Here is a 15,288-nt window from a genome sequence, read left to right as displayed (position 1 = left end):
ACCAGAATAGAATAAAATACTTTGTCGTTATCTATTTATAGTAAACGAAGTGATCTCGATCATATGGAAAAATACTACTACTAAAATATTATATACCTACTTTCTTGAAAATTCATAGTTCAGTCTCCCCAATCAAGATATTTTTCGCAAATTTCGACATTCGCAAGGGAATCAAAAATCAAAACCAACATTGTACTTCCCGTGAACACAGAGTCTTGAAATTTGGTTAAAAGCAATGTCTTATAGCACAGCTAAAGGTAAAATTGCTAAAACATACATTTTAGAGTCACATCATAATTTTATTTTTGGCCGGTTTTATTTTTTATTTCATACGACTATTTATATATTATCTACTTACCTAGTTTATTTTATTGCCCCATTCCTTTAAAATGTTGGTTCCCCCCTGATATTAACTTCTATTAACAGTTTCTCATGTGAATAGCCGCAGGTTTTGCGCACAGGCATATTTTTAAAAAATTTTTTAGGCTGCGACGCACCTTTATCGCGATAGCGATAACACGCTCTTGCGCGTGCAAGCATATTGTAGAATTATATTTAGTTGCATTGAAGTTTATAAATTGATCTATTAGTAATTGTTATATTAGATGTTTGCTGAAGAACATTTGATTTAAATACTGAATAATTATTTTAATTGATGCTTAGTATTTTTTACTTGAATTTGAATATTTGATTCATATTTCTGACTGTAAAAATAATTAAAATTGATGCAGTACTTTATAAGTTAATCGGAGCATTCTGGGTGAAAACACGAAGCGCAACTACCACTAGCACTAGCACTTTACTACCCACGTAATAAAGGTAAATCTGAGTTTGTATACAGATTTATTCGCCATTATTGATTTGCTTCTAATCAGTTTAGTAGTATTTGGAGCGTAGCTTACTTAAAATTGATTACTTTCTTATCAGAATAAGTCCATGACGTTTTGATAGGTAATGAAATGAAACACAATATATCATAATAAATATATATTTAAGAAGAAAACAAGAATTAAAGCTTACAAACACTGGATAAAATAAATTAACGGTGGAATGCTTTTTGTCTTGACATGTCAAAAATTATATTTTTAAACTCTAAATAATCTCTTATTCTATTACAACAATCAAAGCACTTTTAGGCTTTTCTAAGGCCACACGAATTGAGGAAACATTACGTACAATTAATATTCTGTCTACAAATATTCCAATCAGGTAGCTTTAGTAGGAATAATAGGTGTTTTAAAGATTAGTACCTTACAAAATACTTTCGTAAACATAGTGTATAATAAATATTAAAACAGCAAAAATTTCGAGATTCCTATGAATCTAAAAGCTGCTAAAACTGTTCCTAAAATCTTGTTTAGGCCGGGCCGAGTAGTGCGATGAGCGCCTTTCTGTAGTCGCCCGAAGTTTCTCCCTGCTGTCGAGTCGCGAAACAAAAAGTTCCATTTTCATCCAACAGATGGCGTTATTTTCAAATGCGTGTTTTTGCGCAAAAGTTTTCATTTCATTCCGTGGCGTGTTGGCAAGCGGCGCGGACGTGCGTGTGGAAGAAACGCGACAACGTTAGTGATTGCAAATGGGAAAGATTTTCGTGAATATGAATTGTTAGAGAGGGATAAAGCTATTTTAATAAAATATTGATATTCGACTATTGTTTTATTTGATTCGATTTGACTATAGAAATTTATCTCATATAATAAAATATTTTTTTATAGAAAATACTAATTGTGTAAGTAATTTAATTGCAACTAAACATGAAATTCATAAAAAAAGAACTTTGGGTACTTTCTGTTTCTTAAGAACAAATAAAAATAAATAAAAGTCATGCAGATAAATGTGGAATAAAAATTATTAAATATATAATTTATATAAATAACAATATATTAGCATTACATTACCTCCTGATCCAATGAGAAGCAGTTGAAGAGAAACATTTATTAATACACATTACAGATATAACAAAATAAATTAAAACAAATCTTGTACAACATTTAAAGCAATAATTTTTTATGATCATATTTACAAATAATGCGTATTAATAAAAGTGGTTAAAAACAAATTCTAGCGAAAGCACAAAGCTTCTTGTAAGCTTTAAAGTATTATAGACTAAATGCATATATGTATTATCTTTATTTATTAAGTTTACAAGTTATTTTGTGTGTCAAAACAGTTGTAATAGCTGTGTCTTTTTCAGCTAAAATTTTTCTGACTGAAAATATTTGATGGTAAGTAAAATTAGTAATTACCATCAAATATTTTCATAATTTATAATTATTCAATTATTATTGAGAATATGCGCAACAAGCGAAATACATTAACTGCACACAATGCTGCTAAAAAGCGACTTATAAAAGTATGAAGCAAATTATTTAAACAATGTTTGACCCATTTCCATTATAAAAGTGGTTTTGTGATGTCAAAGTTTTTATTTGAATTTTACACAAAATACAATTAAAAAAAACGTCGAATTTGCCGACTTTTTTAAACGATTTTGCCCTTTTTAGTGTACTGTCTAACATTTTTTACCATTAACAACATTTACGTTACCAAAAAAGTAGGTTTAAATATAATATCATCTATTACTTCGATATTTTTATTTAAATATTTAAAAACTGCAACGCCCACAAAACCACGTACACTTACCGCAACATCGCTGAGCAGCGTCTTATCGTATAGCACCTCATACTCCCGCTTGACAGCCTCGAGATCGATCTCGGATCTATTCACCAGGATCCTGACTAGGATCCGATCCTCAGTGCCCCCCCCTTGCATGGCATCCCGCAACCTTCGCGCGAACCACGCGGGCGCGTTCTCCACACACTCCACTGCAACAAATACCTACATACAGGAACCCTTCTTTTTTTATTTTTTTAAGTGGGGAAATCTTGCATAGATCCCCACGGTAAGAGCCGTGGGTTATGTCGGATTCTTACCGACTAAAACCCCACTGTGTTCCGTCGAGCCGCTATCACTATGGAACCGCGGTTGAAATTCTGCGTCCAACACGATATAGGTTGATATTCTGCGTCCAACACGAACGCTAGGACGTAACGTACCCTAACTTCGCTGGCCAGCGTTTTGTCGTACAGCCTCTCGTACTCCATTTTGATGGTGCCCAGGTCTAGTTCGGCTCTGGAGACCAGGATCCTGATGAGAGTCCGGTCATCTGTTCCCATCCCCTGCATGGAGTCCCGCAAGCGTTGCGCGAACCACGCGGCCGCGTTCTCGACGCACTCCACTGAAATGTGCCGGATACACGTGGTCCCGTGTATTTTGCTTTCCTACTTTGTTTTTAATAACTCAGGCCTCGGAACCACAGACATATTATTACTAGATTTCCGCCCGCGGCTTCGCCCGCGTTTTCAAAGGAAAACCCGCATAGTTCCCGTTCCCGTGGGATTTCCGGGATAAAACCTTCTTATGTGTTATTCTGATGTATAAGCTATATTGTGGTAAAGTTTCATTTAAATCCATTCAGTAGTTTTTACGTGAAAGAGTAACAAACATCCATACTTACAAACTTTCGCCTTTATAATAGTAGTAGGATATTGTGTCTGGGACCGATCGGGCCGCTTGGGGCTCAATGGGTTATGTGCAGAGTCTCACGAGAAAGTTGTAGAAGTCGTGAAACACGTGGAAACAAAAAGTAAATCTCCTATTGACGACAAGGATCGAAATTGCCTAAAAGCTGTTTTTTTTTAATTATTGATATCTTGAAAATATGCTCATGTGATAATCTATACTAAAGCAAATATTATAAAGCTGAAGAGTTTGTTTGTTTGTTTGAACGCGCTAATCTCAGGAACGACTGGTCCGATTTGAAAAATGTCCTATAATATTTATTTATTTTATTTATATTTAATAAAATCTTGTAATTTTACGAGAAATTTAAGATCAGTGTATATTATATTCTTCATTGTATCAACTTTTTCATTAATTTAAACAACTTACAGAACTCTCAGCTTAAATTAAATTACTTTTTCACTACAAATAACTTAGAAATCGCTAAAACACAAACCAATAGCGCTCAAGGCCTCAGCAAGTTCCCCGGATATCTCCGCTTTGATCGCCTGCTCAATCGTGCGACCGGATATGTTCTTGTAAGCTTCGAAAATCGCGCGCAACTGGCCGAAACTCTCGTGGGCTAGGATCTGAGTGCAAATAAGAACACCAATAATTATATAGAACGTTATAATAAAACCTAAAATGACTGTATAATCTTTTTACTTTTTAGATTTTATTATAATTGTACCATAGACACAAAAGGTAAAAACCACTAGATATAACCTCGCTTTGGGAAAAAATGTGAGACCAAAATCAACTAAATATTTGTACATTATCTATATATTATGTATATTGTTGTATTGTTAGCATGTAGCTATATTTCAGTAAGGAAGAGGGAACTTCCCTACTACAGGTCTATATGACTCAAAAGGGAAGTTCCAAGTGATTGTGACCACACCGCCATGCTGACCAATAAATAAATTGTTGAATTGTTAAATATGATTTTTATTTTTAGTACGTAACTCCAACAGAGGCGGCTCGCCCTAAGGAGCGCTGGTGCAGTGAACTCCCATAAATAATTATAATAAAATCATACTCCTTAATTTAATTATTAACATTAATTATTACTATTTAAAATCAATCGTAATCTTTAAAACTACTGTTAATACCAATGAATATATCCATCATACCATCATCCCATACACCTGTATAATACCTAATACTGTATTAATGTAACGCGCGAAGCGGTGCGCTCACGATTGCGATCCAATGAAAAAAGATTTAGTACATTTCCTAATACGAAATCCAATAGGAGTGAAAGAGAGGGTTTTGCCAAAGCCCTGCGCGTGAAACAAAAGATTTTCTATGGAAAAGTAGCAAAATTCGGAGCGGCGCACCCGCAAACGTTGCCGGTTCGTTTTTACCGCCCGGCAGGACAGCGATAGCGCGCGCGGCGCGGCGCGACGTTGCCAGTTACCACTTCTATTAATATAAACAAACACTCGAGTCAACTTCAATGCTCGCGCGCGATTCATGCAATTTTCTAATTAAAATTATAAAATACGTGTTGAAATAGCCTGTAGTTATCAGTATTACTTGTGAGTGTTAAAATGAACAATAATTATAATGTGGCGTTCATTAAAAAGTGTGATAAAACGTTACAAATTCGGCTTGAATTGAAAGCAGGGACTGCCACGGCCTGAACTTGACCTTTCGCAAAAATGTACGACAAAAACGAAAACATATACGCGTGTGTTTAAATCCGAACAATATTATGTGAAAACACCATGGTTGTGTGGTTGTGATGAAAGCAACAACAGACATTTACGAATGTCTTGTCGCTTTAAGTTATAGATATTTTTGCACACCAAAAAGAAAGACGTAGTTATGTATTTCCTTTATAAGTAATTTTTTTGATAAATGTACTGCTTTACACCATGTATTTTCAGTGTTTTATTTCAAGTGAACACCCATAAAATTTTGTCACGAGCCGCCTCTGAACTCCAAACACTATTTCAGAAGTTGGAAGGACAGATATCTATCTCACTTTATTTTACAAAACGGCGATCAGTTCTCGATGGAATTTGGCACTTTTATAAGCTAAGTACCATTCGTGTAAAGCTGGTTCTGCTATGCTACTCTGTAAAAGTATTCAAATAGTAAAATAGCTTTAAATCAGTCAATAGTAATTTAATATTAGAAGTTTTGTGTTAAATCGAAAAGACATAAGTACTTAAAAATATAGATGAAACAAACAAAAAACATATTTTCTCCATAACCTTATATCTTACCTTGTTAAATATCTCCTCATCAGTGCCCCACTTGGCCTCTCCCGCATCATACAGTTGCTGAGCAGCCTCCGCAGCGCGAGTCTGGTCCACGCCAGCCTCCTCATCTCTCGCGCCCTGGGACGATCTCTACTTACTTCGTGTTGTGTGTTCGGGGCCGTATCGATGTATTGCAATACTTTTCTAGCTACCATGCTTTTAACCGACTTCAAAAAAGGAGGCTGAGAACTGCCTCCTTTAGGCTTGATTTTTATATAATTATGTACACCGATTTCATAGGGATTCTTTTTTATCTAATATGAAAAATACCAGAGATTTTATCTATTATGCGAATATACTGGAGATTGTTTATAAAATCTACTGGGCAAAAAGTCAAAATGACTCCGAAAACTCTACTTTGTGAAACTTTAGGAATAACGAGAAAATTTTATTTGCAAAACAATACGAAAATCTAGAAAATGACAAATTTTCAGTCTAGATTGAGATATACTATAATATCTTCTCATTAAAGTTTCCAGTTTCCCTGGCTTACACTGTGTGACAGAGATAGTTATATCTTAACTGCTTTATCGTTCTCTTTCACACATTACCAGTGGAAATAGTTTTCTGAGCAAAGCGCAAGTCTTTCTGTCTCGCTATATTGTTCTCTTCGACAGGGTCAGTTATTATATTGGAGCTTACTACTATTACGCAGCGCAGTTGATTGCAATAACATGATACGGCCTCTAGTCTCGGTATAGTTGGTATGATGTCAGGAAATGAAAAAGGTCAGCAATATGGAGAATCAGTTTAAATTGATATTGCGACAAATTAAGATAGTATCTGCTTAAGTGCATAACGTAGGATAGTTTATAGATACATCGACACCAACTATACCGAAAATCAAATATAGCAGAAGCGATAGAAAGAATACTTTGAATATGCGTTGACCTTTATTATATGTAAACCTTAAAATTATTTCTTAACAAATTAGACCATAAAAAATATATGGCTCAGAAATATCCAGAAATAAATGGAACAGAGAACAAAGTGTTAAAGAACTACAAAATTCGTAGGTACTTAATAAACACAACACAACAAAATTATATAGATTATACACATACGGTCTTACTTATAAAATGTTACCCATTCGCTAAGCAATGGATTAGTTATTGCAATAACCTGTCTTGTTTTTATGAATGACGTTTCATGTGAGCAAGAGCAGGACACAGCTATGGTAGGAAATGGTTGAAATTTATCCATTGTTTAACTTTTTATAAGTAAGGCCGTTAATGAATAAAAGTTAAACTTCGTATAGACGTTTTATCAAGTTGTTCAAACAAATTTTTGTTTATCCAAGTGTGATGTATTTTAGTCTCAATATTTTATCAGGTTAATATTATTAGTAGCGATAAAAGTGGCTCAAGCTGTAATAGGTAATGTTAATATACTGTTATATTAGCCATATTTTATTAAGAATCAGGTGTGCCACAGGGATGTAAACAAGGGCACCTATTATTCCTTAGTTATGAAAAGTTTACATTTCAGAGGTACTTAATTTTGGTTTAAACTTAAAATTAATATTGGAACAGGTAAATTTGTTTGTTTAATGGCACATTCTTATCTAAATTTGAATTTAGTAATCTATACTAATATTATAACGCTGAAGATTTTGTTTGTTTGTTTGTTTGAACGCGCTAATCTCGGGAACTACTGGTCCGATTTGAAAAATTCTTTCGGTGTTAGATAGCCCATTTATCGAGAAAGGTTTTGGCTATATGTCATCACGCTAAGTCCAACTGGAGGAGTGTAGCCACGGAGGTGAAACCGCGACTTGCAGCTAGTAATAAGTATGATTTGAAACTTACAGTAACAATAAGAGTAAGCAGTCTGCGGAAATCCCCAGAGGTCTCTGAGCACATGTGCTCAGCTAAAGGTCGGTTGTACACTGAAATAGAAAAATCAAACTCTATTTGAATAAAGTAAAATATAAAAAAAGGATATCCTACTAATAGTATAAATGCAAAAGTTTGTTAGCTAGCTGAAGACCCAGAATAAGACATATTAGCTACTTTTTATTCCGGAAATCCCACAGGAACGGGAAGTATGCGGGATTTTCTTTGAAAACGCGGGGAAAGGCGGGCGTAAATCTAGTAAAATACAAGATTTTTATTTGTTTTTTGTTTAATTTATGTTCAACAACAGTGACTCGAAACGATAAATCAAATGCAAATTTAAATAAGTTTGATCAGAAAACTTGTAAAAGCTTGAGTGATAGTTTGTTTTTTATGATCTTCAAAAAATGCGATAGTTTCTATAATCATCACTTATTATTCGCTATAACCTACACATAAAAAAAAACAAAAACTCACATCTCTCATAAGTCTCAACGATCTCTGCTATTTCCTTCTTAGTGCGCGTACACAGTATCTCCACGAGCACCTTCTCATCAGTACCGATACCATCCATGCAGTGATGGAGCTCCCTGCAGAGGTACTCCGCTGGGGGCAGCATCAGCGCAATGATCACGTCTTCAAAGTGACCACCGAGCTCGGATTTTAGATCTTCGATTAGGTCCTAGAATAGATTTAATTTTAATTTGTGAGTGAAAAAAGTGTGGAAATAGTTGTTGGATGATATTATTTCAATATTTATATGTTTAAAGTTACGAATAATGTTTCATATTGGTTGAGATGGTTGTTTAATTATGTCAATAGATGGCGTGGGGTGTCCCTTAGACACATAAAACCGAAAGACTAAAGAGTAGTAGATATTTGATTGCTGAAGCGGATTCACGGGTAGCCGATAGGCGTTGCCCCGGTTTGGCGTACAGACGCGGGTTCAAATCCCGTCTCGTAATCGATGTTTTCTATTCTTTGAAAATTTCTCATCTGTTAACAATATACCCAAAAAAGCCAAGCCATATTAACACTATGCACTAAATTATGTTGATAAACTCATATTTAGAGCGAGCGCGCACGAGCCACTTTGTCTCCGCAACTATTTTGTCTCTCCCATCAATTTGTATGGGGAGTTGCGTCGCTACGTGCGCGCACTTTCATACTAGCCCATGGGTGAAGAGACAAAATAGTTGAGACAAAATAGTTGCGGAGACAAAGTTGCTCGTGCGCGCTCACTCTTATTGTTGGTTTTTTAAATAATAATTATTAATTAAAGCTTAATAGGTATTGACAGGTTGCATTATTCATTAATAACATGATTAATAGATTAATACATATAATTATAAAACTATGATACAATTACGTTTTTATTCATGAGTCATTTACAGAGAATAAAGTATGAGAAAATGAGATGATTCATTCGGCATTGTTTCAAACCTAATTTGACCTTCATATATGGTCTTAATTGATGAGTCTATTGTTCATTGCACTTTTATTTAAACTACCAAAAATTTCTTAAATATATTGTTTAATTATCTGAAAGGTGGTGTCTTTTTTTTCTTTTTATTAATAACTAGCTTTCTGCCGGCGGCTTCGCCCGCTTTGTCTAAAACCTAATAAATTATATATTAAAACCTTCCATAAAAAAAACCATTACATAGAGATCTATTAAAAAACCGCATCAAAATCCATTACATAGTTTTAAAGATTTAAGCATACATAGGGACAGAGAAAGCGACTTTGTTTTATACTATGTAGTGATTAACCAATTTGTATTGCATATAGAATCATTTGTTTAATAAATCAAGTCAATCGCTAGTCTTCTCACTGGGGATTCAGTGGATATGGCATGCATAATGAATTTGCTTATTTGTGTATTTTACAATCACAGTGACACTTGCAGAATTACTAATAACATCTATTATAATCAATTATACTTCATACATAAAAAAAATATATTCGAATACTAAAAATATATAAAATATATTTATTAGGAGAGATCACTCTTTAGTGATAAGGCTGCCCTCTGTGCTAGTTTAGCTATAAGTTTTAGTTTTAAGTAATTTGTATTATTAACTAGCATAGTAAAGTGTTATAAATAAATATATTAATTACTAGCTTTCCACTCGCAGCTTCGCCCGCGCAGTCAAAGAAAAATCCGCATAGTTCCCGTTCCCGTGGGATTTCCGGGATAAAACCTATCCTATTTACCGAGATAAAAAGTAGCCTATGTCCTTTCTCGGGTATCAAAATATCTCTATACCAAATTTCATGCAAATTGGTTCAGTAGTTAAGGCGTGATTGAGTAACAGACAGACAGACAGAGTTACTTTCACATTTATAATATTAGTATGGATTAACAGTTTAGCATCGGAAATAAAAGAAAGTCTTACCCTCCCATATTCATGTGTGAAGGCCTGCGATATAGCCTGCCGCTGAGCATTTGATCTGCTGGTGAGGATAGCGATGATAGCATCCTCGTCAGTACCAAAGCCCTTCATAGCAGCGCGGAGGGCTGCTGCATCCTCCACTACATTGAACGGTGTCACACCCACTACTGTTGGATCGCGCTGAAAGTGTATAATGTTTGAAATGTTAAGAATATGCAACAATTGTAGTCTTATACACACTAGCTTAGCTGGTGACTTTATCGGCTTTGAAATAAATAATTTTTGACTGATACTTTTATTGGAGTAATATAGCCCACAGATTGCTTCAACACAAAAAAAATTTTTTAAGTCAAACAAAAAACACTTATATTATAGTTGCGCCTTGAATGTTAATATTATAATATTGCGCCTTGAATGTTAATCACTACATAGTATAAAACAAAGTCGCTTTCCCTGTCCCTATGTCCCTTTGTACGCTTAAATCTTTGAAACTACGCAACGGATTTTGATGCGGTTTTTTTTAATAGATAGAGTGATTCAAGAGGAAGGTTTATATGTATAATAACATCCATTAAATAGTGGAGAAGTACTGTTATTTTTGAGGTTTCTAATGTGATGTCGTAAATAATTACATTTTTTCCGCTTACATTGCAAACGCAGGCTGAACCCTACGAGTTTTATCAAAATAATGTACTAAGTATTATACACATTGAAAAGGTCTACAGAAAAGTCCGCGATGGTATATGTCTATCTCTTATGGATAACCCACAATAACTTTTTTTTGTCATTTACTTTTTACGACAAATAATGGCTAATTTTCGATGCGATTTTAACCAATACAGCATTAATCCTTAACCAATTAAATACCTTCAATACATTGTTCATTTAATATAGGTCTATTGGCCCTTAACACCGTATGATTTAAGTGAATATTTTCGAAGATATTACAGATTTAAAAATTGCGGGACGTAGCGTTTGCATTACAGATTTAAAAATTGCGGGACGTAGCGTTTGCGGCCGCGGCGGTACCGGCCGCGGCCGGCCTATCTATTTTATACCCGTGCGGAGCGGGCCCGGAGCGGGCCGCTATGTTTTTATATACAACGTTCACAGTTTAGTTTTTCTGTAGTGTATTTAGATCAGCATTGCACCCGTGCGAAGCCGGGGCGGGTCGCTAGTATTATAATATTTAAAAGTAAATAGTGTCGTTTGTTTTTACTGATATATATGTAATTATAATTAACAAACAGTTTTTATAGTCATGAATCATGTTTCACATTTAACATTCATAAAAAATACTAGTTTTTTAATAATTCGGACAATTTAAGTGTGTATAGTTCAAGGGCTACTACATTAACGGTAATGATGCTTCGTCTTCTTTCTAAAGACGTGACCTCAATTTATTAATTGAAGACAGAATGAATAAGTTTTCCCAAGGGAAATGACTTGTCAAGGCCAATTCCACACCCTATAGAAAAGCACTGCCCTATAATTGCTATTGTCTCTGACATCATCACAACCGCCCTTATTGAACAATTAACTATTTACGTATAAATAACAAACACGTATATTTTCGTAATAAAGTTTTACTTACCACGGTAGCCATTATGATGTATTAGAGTAGATATCAATTAAAACAATGAAAGAAGCAATATAATATAGTAATAGACTTCGAGTAGCACTTTTATTTATAATTTTATTTATAGCGGCAATTAATAGCAACACAACCACAACCCACACGTATCAAATCAAACTGTTTGACATTGACAAATGACAGTTGACTAATTACTTCGCTACAGATGACGTATAAACTGTTGACAGCTGCTATTTTAGTCACATACTCTATGCAAGACAAGGAGCATACTCTTTTTGCCAGTTACAAATTAAATATTACGATCAATAAAGCGCTGAAAAATAAAATTACTTCACATAATCAATATATCAACTTTCTCCATGCTGTCTTATTTTGCCAAAAGAATATGTCTTTCCCAAGGTCTTTCCTAAAAAACATAAAATCTGTCATGATTTTAGTAATTGATATTTAGTTTTTCATGCCAACCACACCAAAAGCACCAGAATTTATTTGGCACTATATGGTGGTGCTAATGGATCAGGCTGATGATGCTACGCAGTATAAAGTCCCGTGTCCCCTAGTGGGGTAGGGGGCAGATGTGAGGCAGATGCATTATGCATACAATATCTGTTTCACTCACAGGTTTCACTGATCGATTTTCTATAAGGCAGTAGTAGGTGATTAGCCTTCTGTGTCCTGCCAGGCCGAGACAAGGAGGCGGTCACATAACAATCGTCAATCGAAATATGTTTTTTTTGAAGTAAAACTTCTTTAGGCGCGACTAGGGAGTAACTCAGATTTTTTTTCTGACGGAAGTAACGCTTACTATAGTCTGTGTAGTTTCCGCCATTTAAAAATAATAATTCTGATTGGTTGTAAGTATATGTCATATACTACACGCTTCTTGACTTATACGCCAGCTAGTGGCAAATATCATAATCAATTAGGATTATTTATTTTCAAATTTTCAAACGGATCAATTGTGAATAGCAATGTGAATGAAAAATTCAACAGTTTTAAAAACATTATTTTAAATTGCAAAATTTTTTGAAAATCTCTAAATATACTTGTTTATTTATTACTTTTAAAATAAGTAAATTAAAAATAAAAATAAACATGTTGCGGATTATAATCAATCTATTTTAAATATTGCTGAAGACAAAGTAGTATCCATAGCAACAGATAAGGTTGTCATTCAGTTGAACAAGAAGCATATGTACGCCAACAATTTCATAAAATGTCAGTTATTGATACAGGAGGATCGCCTTATGAAATCATATTAGTTCTTAACAAATTTTACATTATTGCAACCAATATTGATGTATCTGATGGCTTAGCCAACGGTTGTGTTGGAAAGTTAGTGTATATTGAACGTGATGACAGTGATAACATCATACGCTTATGGCTTGAGTTTCCTGGTAAGATAGGAGAGAAAATTAGGAAAAAAGCTGCCCATCATATTCAAACTCTAAACATTAGTAGAACAGCAGTCCCAATTTTATGAAGATCGTCATCTGTACCAATGAATAGAAATAAGACAATATTTGCAAAGAGAAATCAGTTTCCATTAGGGCGCGTTCCCACCGTGTCGTGACGACAGATAATCGTGTAGTTTTAAGTGTCGTGGCTTATATGTTTAAATGGAGGTGTTCACATTTAGAACGACACAATTTACTGTCGTCTACGACAGTTTTTGCAGTGACGACACTTTGTCGTGACAGTGGGAACGGCAAGCACGACAGTCGTAAAACGATAAAAAATCGTGGACGGCAACTCTATAACGTCCATTGAACTCAGGAGAGTAAACGCACTAGTAATCACCAAGCGAACGCAGAGGCGACTAGATTTGTAGCTTGCTGATGATGTGTAAACGACAAAGCGACTCCCAGGAAACGATAAAATGTGGTCGCGATCCAATGGGAACAGCTAGATACGACAGTCGCTAAACGATAAAAAATGTTGACGACAAACAATCGTTATAATGGGAACAGGTAGAGACGACAGTCGTCGAACGATAAATTAGTCGTTACGACATAGTGGGAACGCGCCCTTAGTATCTGCTTGTGCGCTTACAATACATAAGTCTCAAGGTGGTACTTTTGATCAAATCGTTTATGAATACAATAAAAGTCACAGTCAGCAGCTGTTATATGTAGCATTATCACGAGTAACTGATATAAATGGATTGTTCATTGTCTCAAACACCGATGACAACAAATTTTATCATGGAAGAAAGCGTCCAGGGGGAATAGTTGATTTACAGTGTGAATTTGAAAGACTTTCAAATTCTCGCCTAATAACACAACAGGAAGAATTATATAACCTTGTAAATGAGAGTAACATTACACTATTTTCCTTCAACTGCCAAAGTTTACGTGCTCATGTTTCTGATCTGAATGATAAGGTATTAAAAATGTCCACATTGCTGTTATTTTCCGAAACTTGGATGAAAAATGACGAACAAATTCTTATTGAAAATTTTTATTGCGTTACCCAATACAAACGACCCAACTCAACTGCTGGTGGAGTAGCTGTATATCATTCATCTACAGATACACTGAACAATGTAACACCAATTCAAAATATTTCACAAACGATATTATCACAAATTTCCGATGAGGTTTCACAAATTGGTGACATCGCCTTGGTTCGATGTGTTAATACGAATGACCAACCTGTGATTATCGTTGTTATTTATATTTCTACAAATACTAGCCTGACAAATATCATAAAATTTATTCATCAGCAATTACTTCACTTCACAATTGAAGGTTCTCGACTTTTAAATAGTAATTATCATGAATTACCGATGATTCTAACTGGAGATTTTAATGTTAATTTTCGCTCTCAGGAATCTCAGCCGTTAATTGATTTTTTAGAAGAAAAATTTGATTTATCTATGAATACTTCTCGACTTCATTCAACAACGCGTTTCGGTACAACGATAGATGCTGTATTTTCAAGAAAAGTAGCAAATTTAGAGAGTAAAATTTATGTTTCACATTATAGTTACCACAAACCTATAATTTCGTACGTAAGAAATTATGATGACATTCAATTACCTGTTTCGAATGAATAATATTAATATAACATTTAAATAATCTTTGTAAAGCACATGAATAATAAATATAATTAAATTATAATATAATATTTATTTATTTAAGTTAATATTTAATCATTTCAGTGATATATGTCGTCAACGCCAAAGAAGTTTTACTTCAATCGCGCGTAAAGGTTACACGCACACACTTTTTTAGGGTTCCGTAGCCAAAATGGCAAAAACGGAACCCTTATAGTTTCGTCATGTCCGTCTGTCCGTCTGTCCGTCTGTCCGTCTGTCACAGCCGATTTACTCGGAAACTATAAGTACTACAGTGATGAAATTTGATGGGAATATGTGTTGTATGAACCGCTACAAAAATATGACACTAAATAGTAAAAAAAAGAATTGGGGGTGGGGCCCCCCATACATGTAACTGAGGGATGAAATTTTTTTTTTCGATGTACATACCCGTGTGGGGTATCAATGGAAAGGTCTTTTAAAATGATATAAAGTTTTCTAAAAAACATTTTTCTTAAAGTGAACGGTTTTTGAGATATCAGCTCTCAAAGTCGTAAAAAGTATGTCCCCCCCCCTCTATTTTTATAACTAC

General features: G+C 34.5%; 1 protein-coding gene across 5 annotated transcripts; it reads right to left on the bottom strand.

The window, feature by feature from the left end:
• Positions 1-972: 972 nt before the first annotated feature.
• Positions 973-11,814, bottom strand: AnxB10 (Annexin B10). 5 transcript variants are annotated; one of them, XM_089702816.1, is made up of 8 exons: positions 11,657-11,814; positions 10,066-10,242; positions 8,144-8,348; positions 7,640-7,719; positions 5,796-5,921; positions 4,019-4,151; positions 3,057-3,238; positions 973-1,414 (listed from the first exon to the last, which is right to left on the bottom strand). In XM_089702816.1, exons 1-8 carry the CDS (start codon positions 11,666-11,668, stop codon positions 1,358-1,360), a joined length of 972 nt encoding a protein of 323 aa, XP_089558942.1. In that variant the 5' UTR covers positions 11,669-11,814; the 3' UTR covers positions 973-1,357. The 5 variants fall into 5 exon arrangements, with proteins under 5 accessions (XP_089558942.1, XP_089558940.1, XP_089558941.1 ...); XM_089702814.1 differs by lacking the exon at positions 3,057-3,238 and adding an exon at positions 2,644-2,825 and having other exon boundaries at positions 973-1,417; XM_089702815.1 differs by lacking the exon at positions 3,057-3,238 and adding an exon at positions 2,644-2,825.
• Positions 11,815-15,288: the final 3,474 nt, after the last annotated feature.

This window comes from Colias philodice, chromosome 13, assembly GCF_061535455.1.
Source record: "Colias philodice isolate Cphi_HAF_F1 chromosome 13, ilColPhil1 Martin Lab GWU primary, whole genome shotgun sequence".
NCBI lineage: Eukaryota > Metazoa > Arthropoda > Insecta > Lepidoptera > Pieridae > Colias > Colias philodice.
Note: the sequence above shows the minus strand (reverse complement) of the source record. Positions and strands in the feature narration are given on the sequence as shown.

What these genes read in the sequence shown, in the direction of transcription:
- AnxB10 (XM_089702814.1), bottom strand. An exon ending in CGTTGAGACTTATGAGAGAT is followed by an intron (nt 7,720 to 8,143) that starts GTGAGTTTTTGT and finishes TTTCTATTTCAG; the next exon opens with TGTACAACCGACCTTTAGCT. An exon ending in ATGAGGAGATATTTAACAAG is followed by an intron (nt 4,152 to 5,795) that starts GTAAGATATAAG and finishes ATTTGCACTCAG; the next exon opens with ATCCTAGCCCACGAGAGTTT.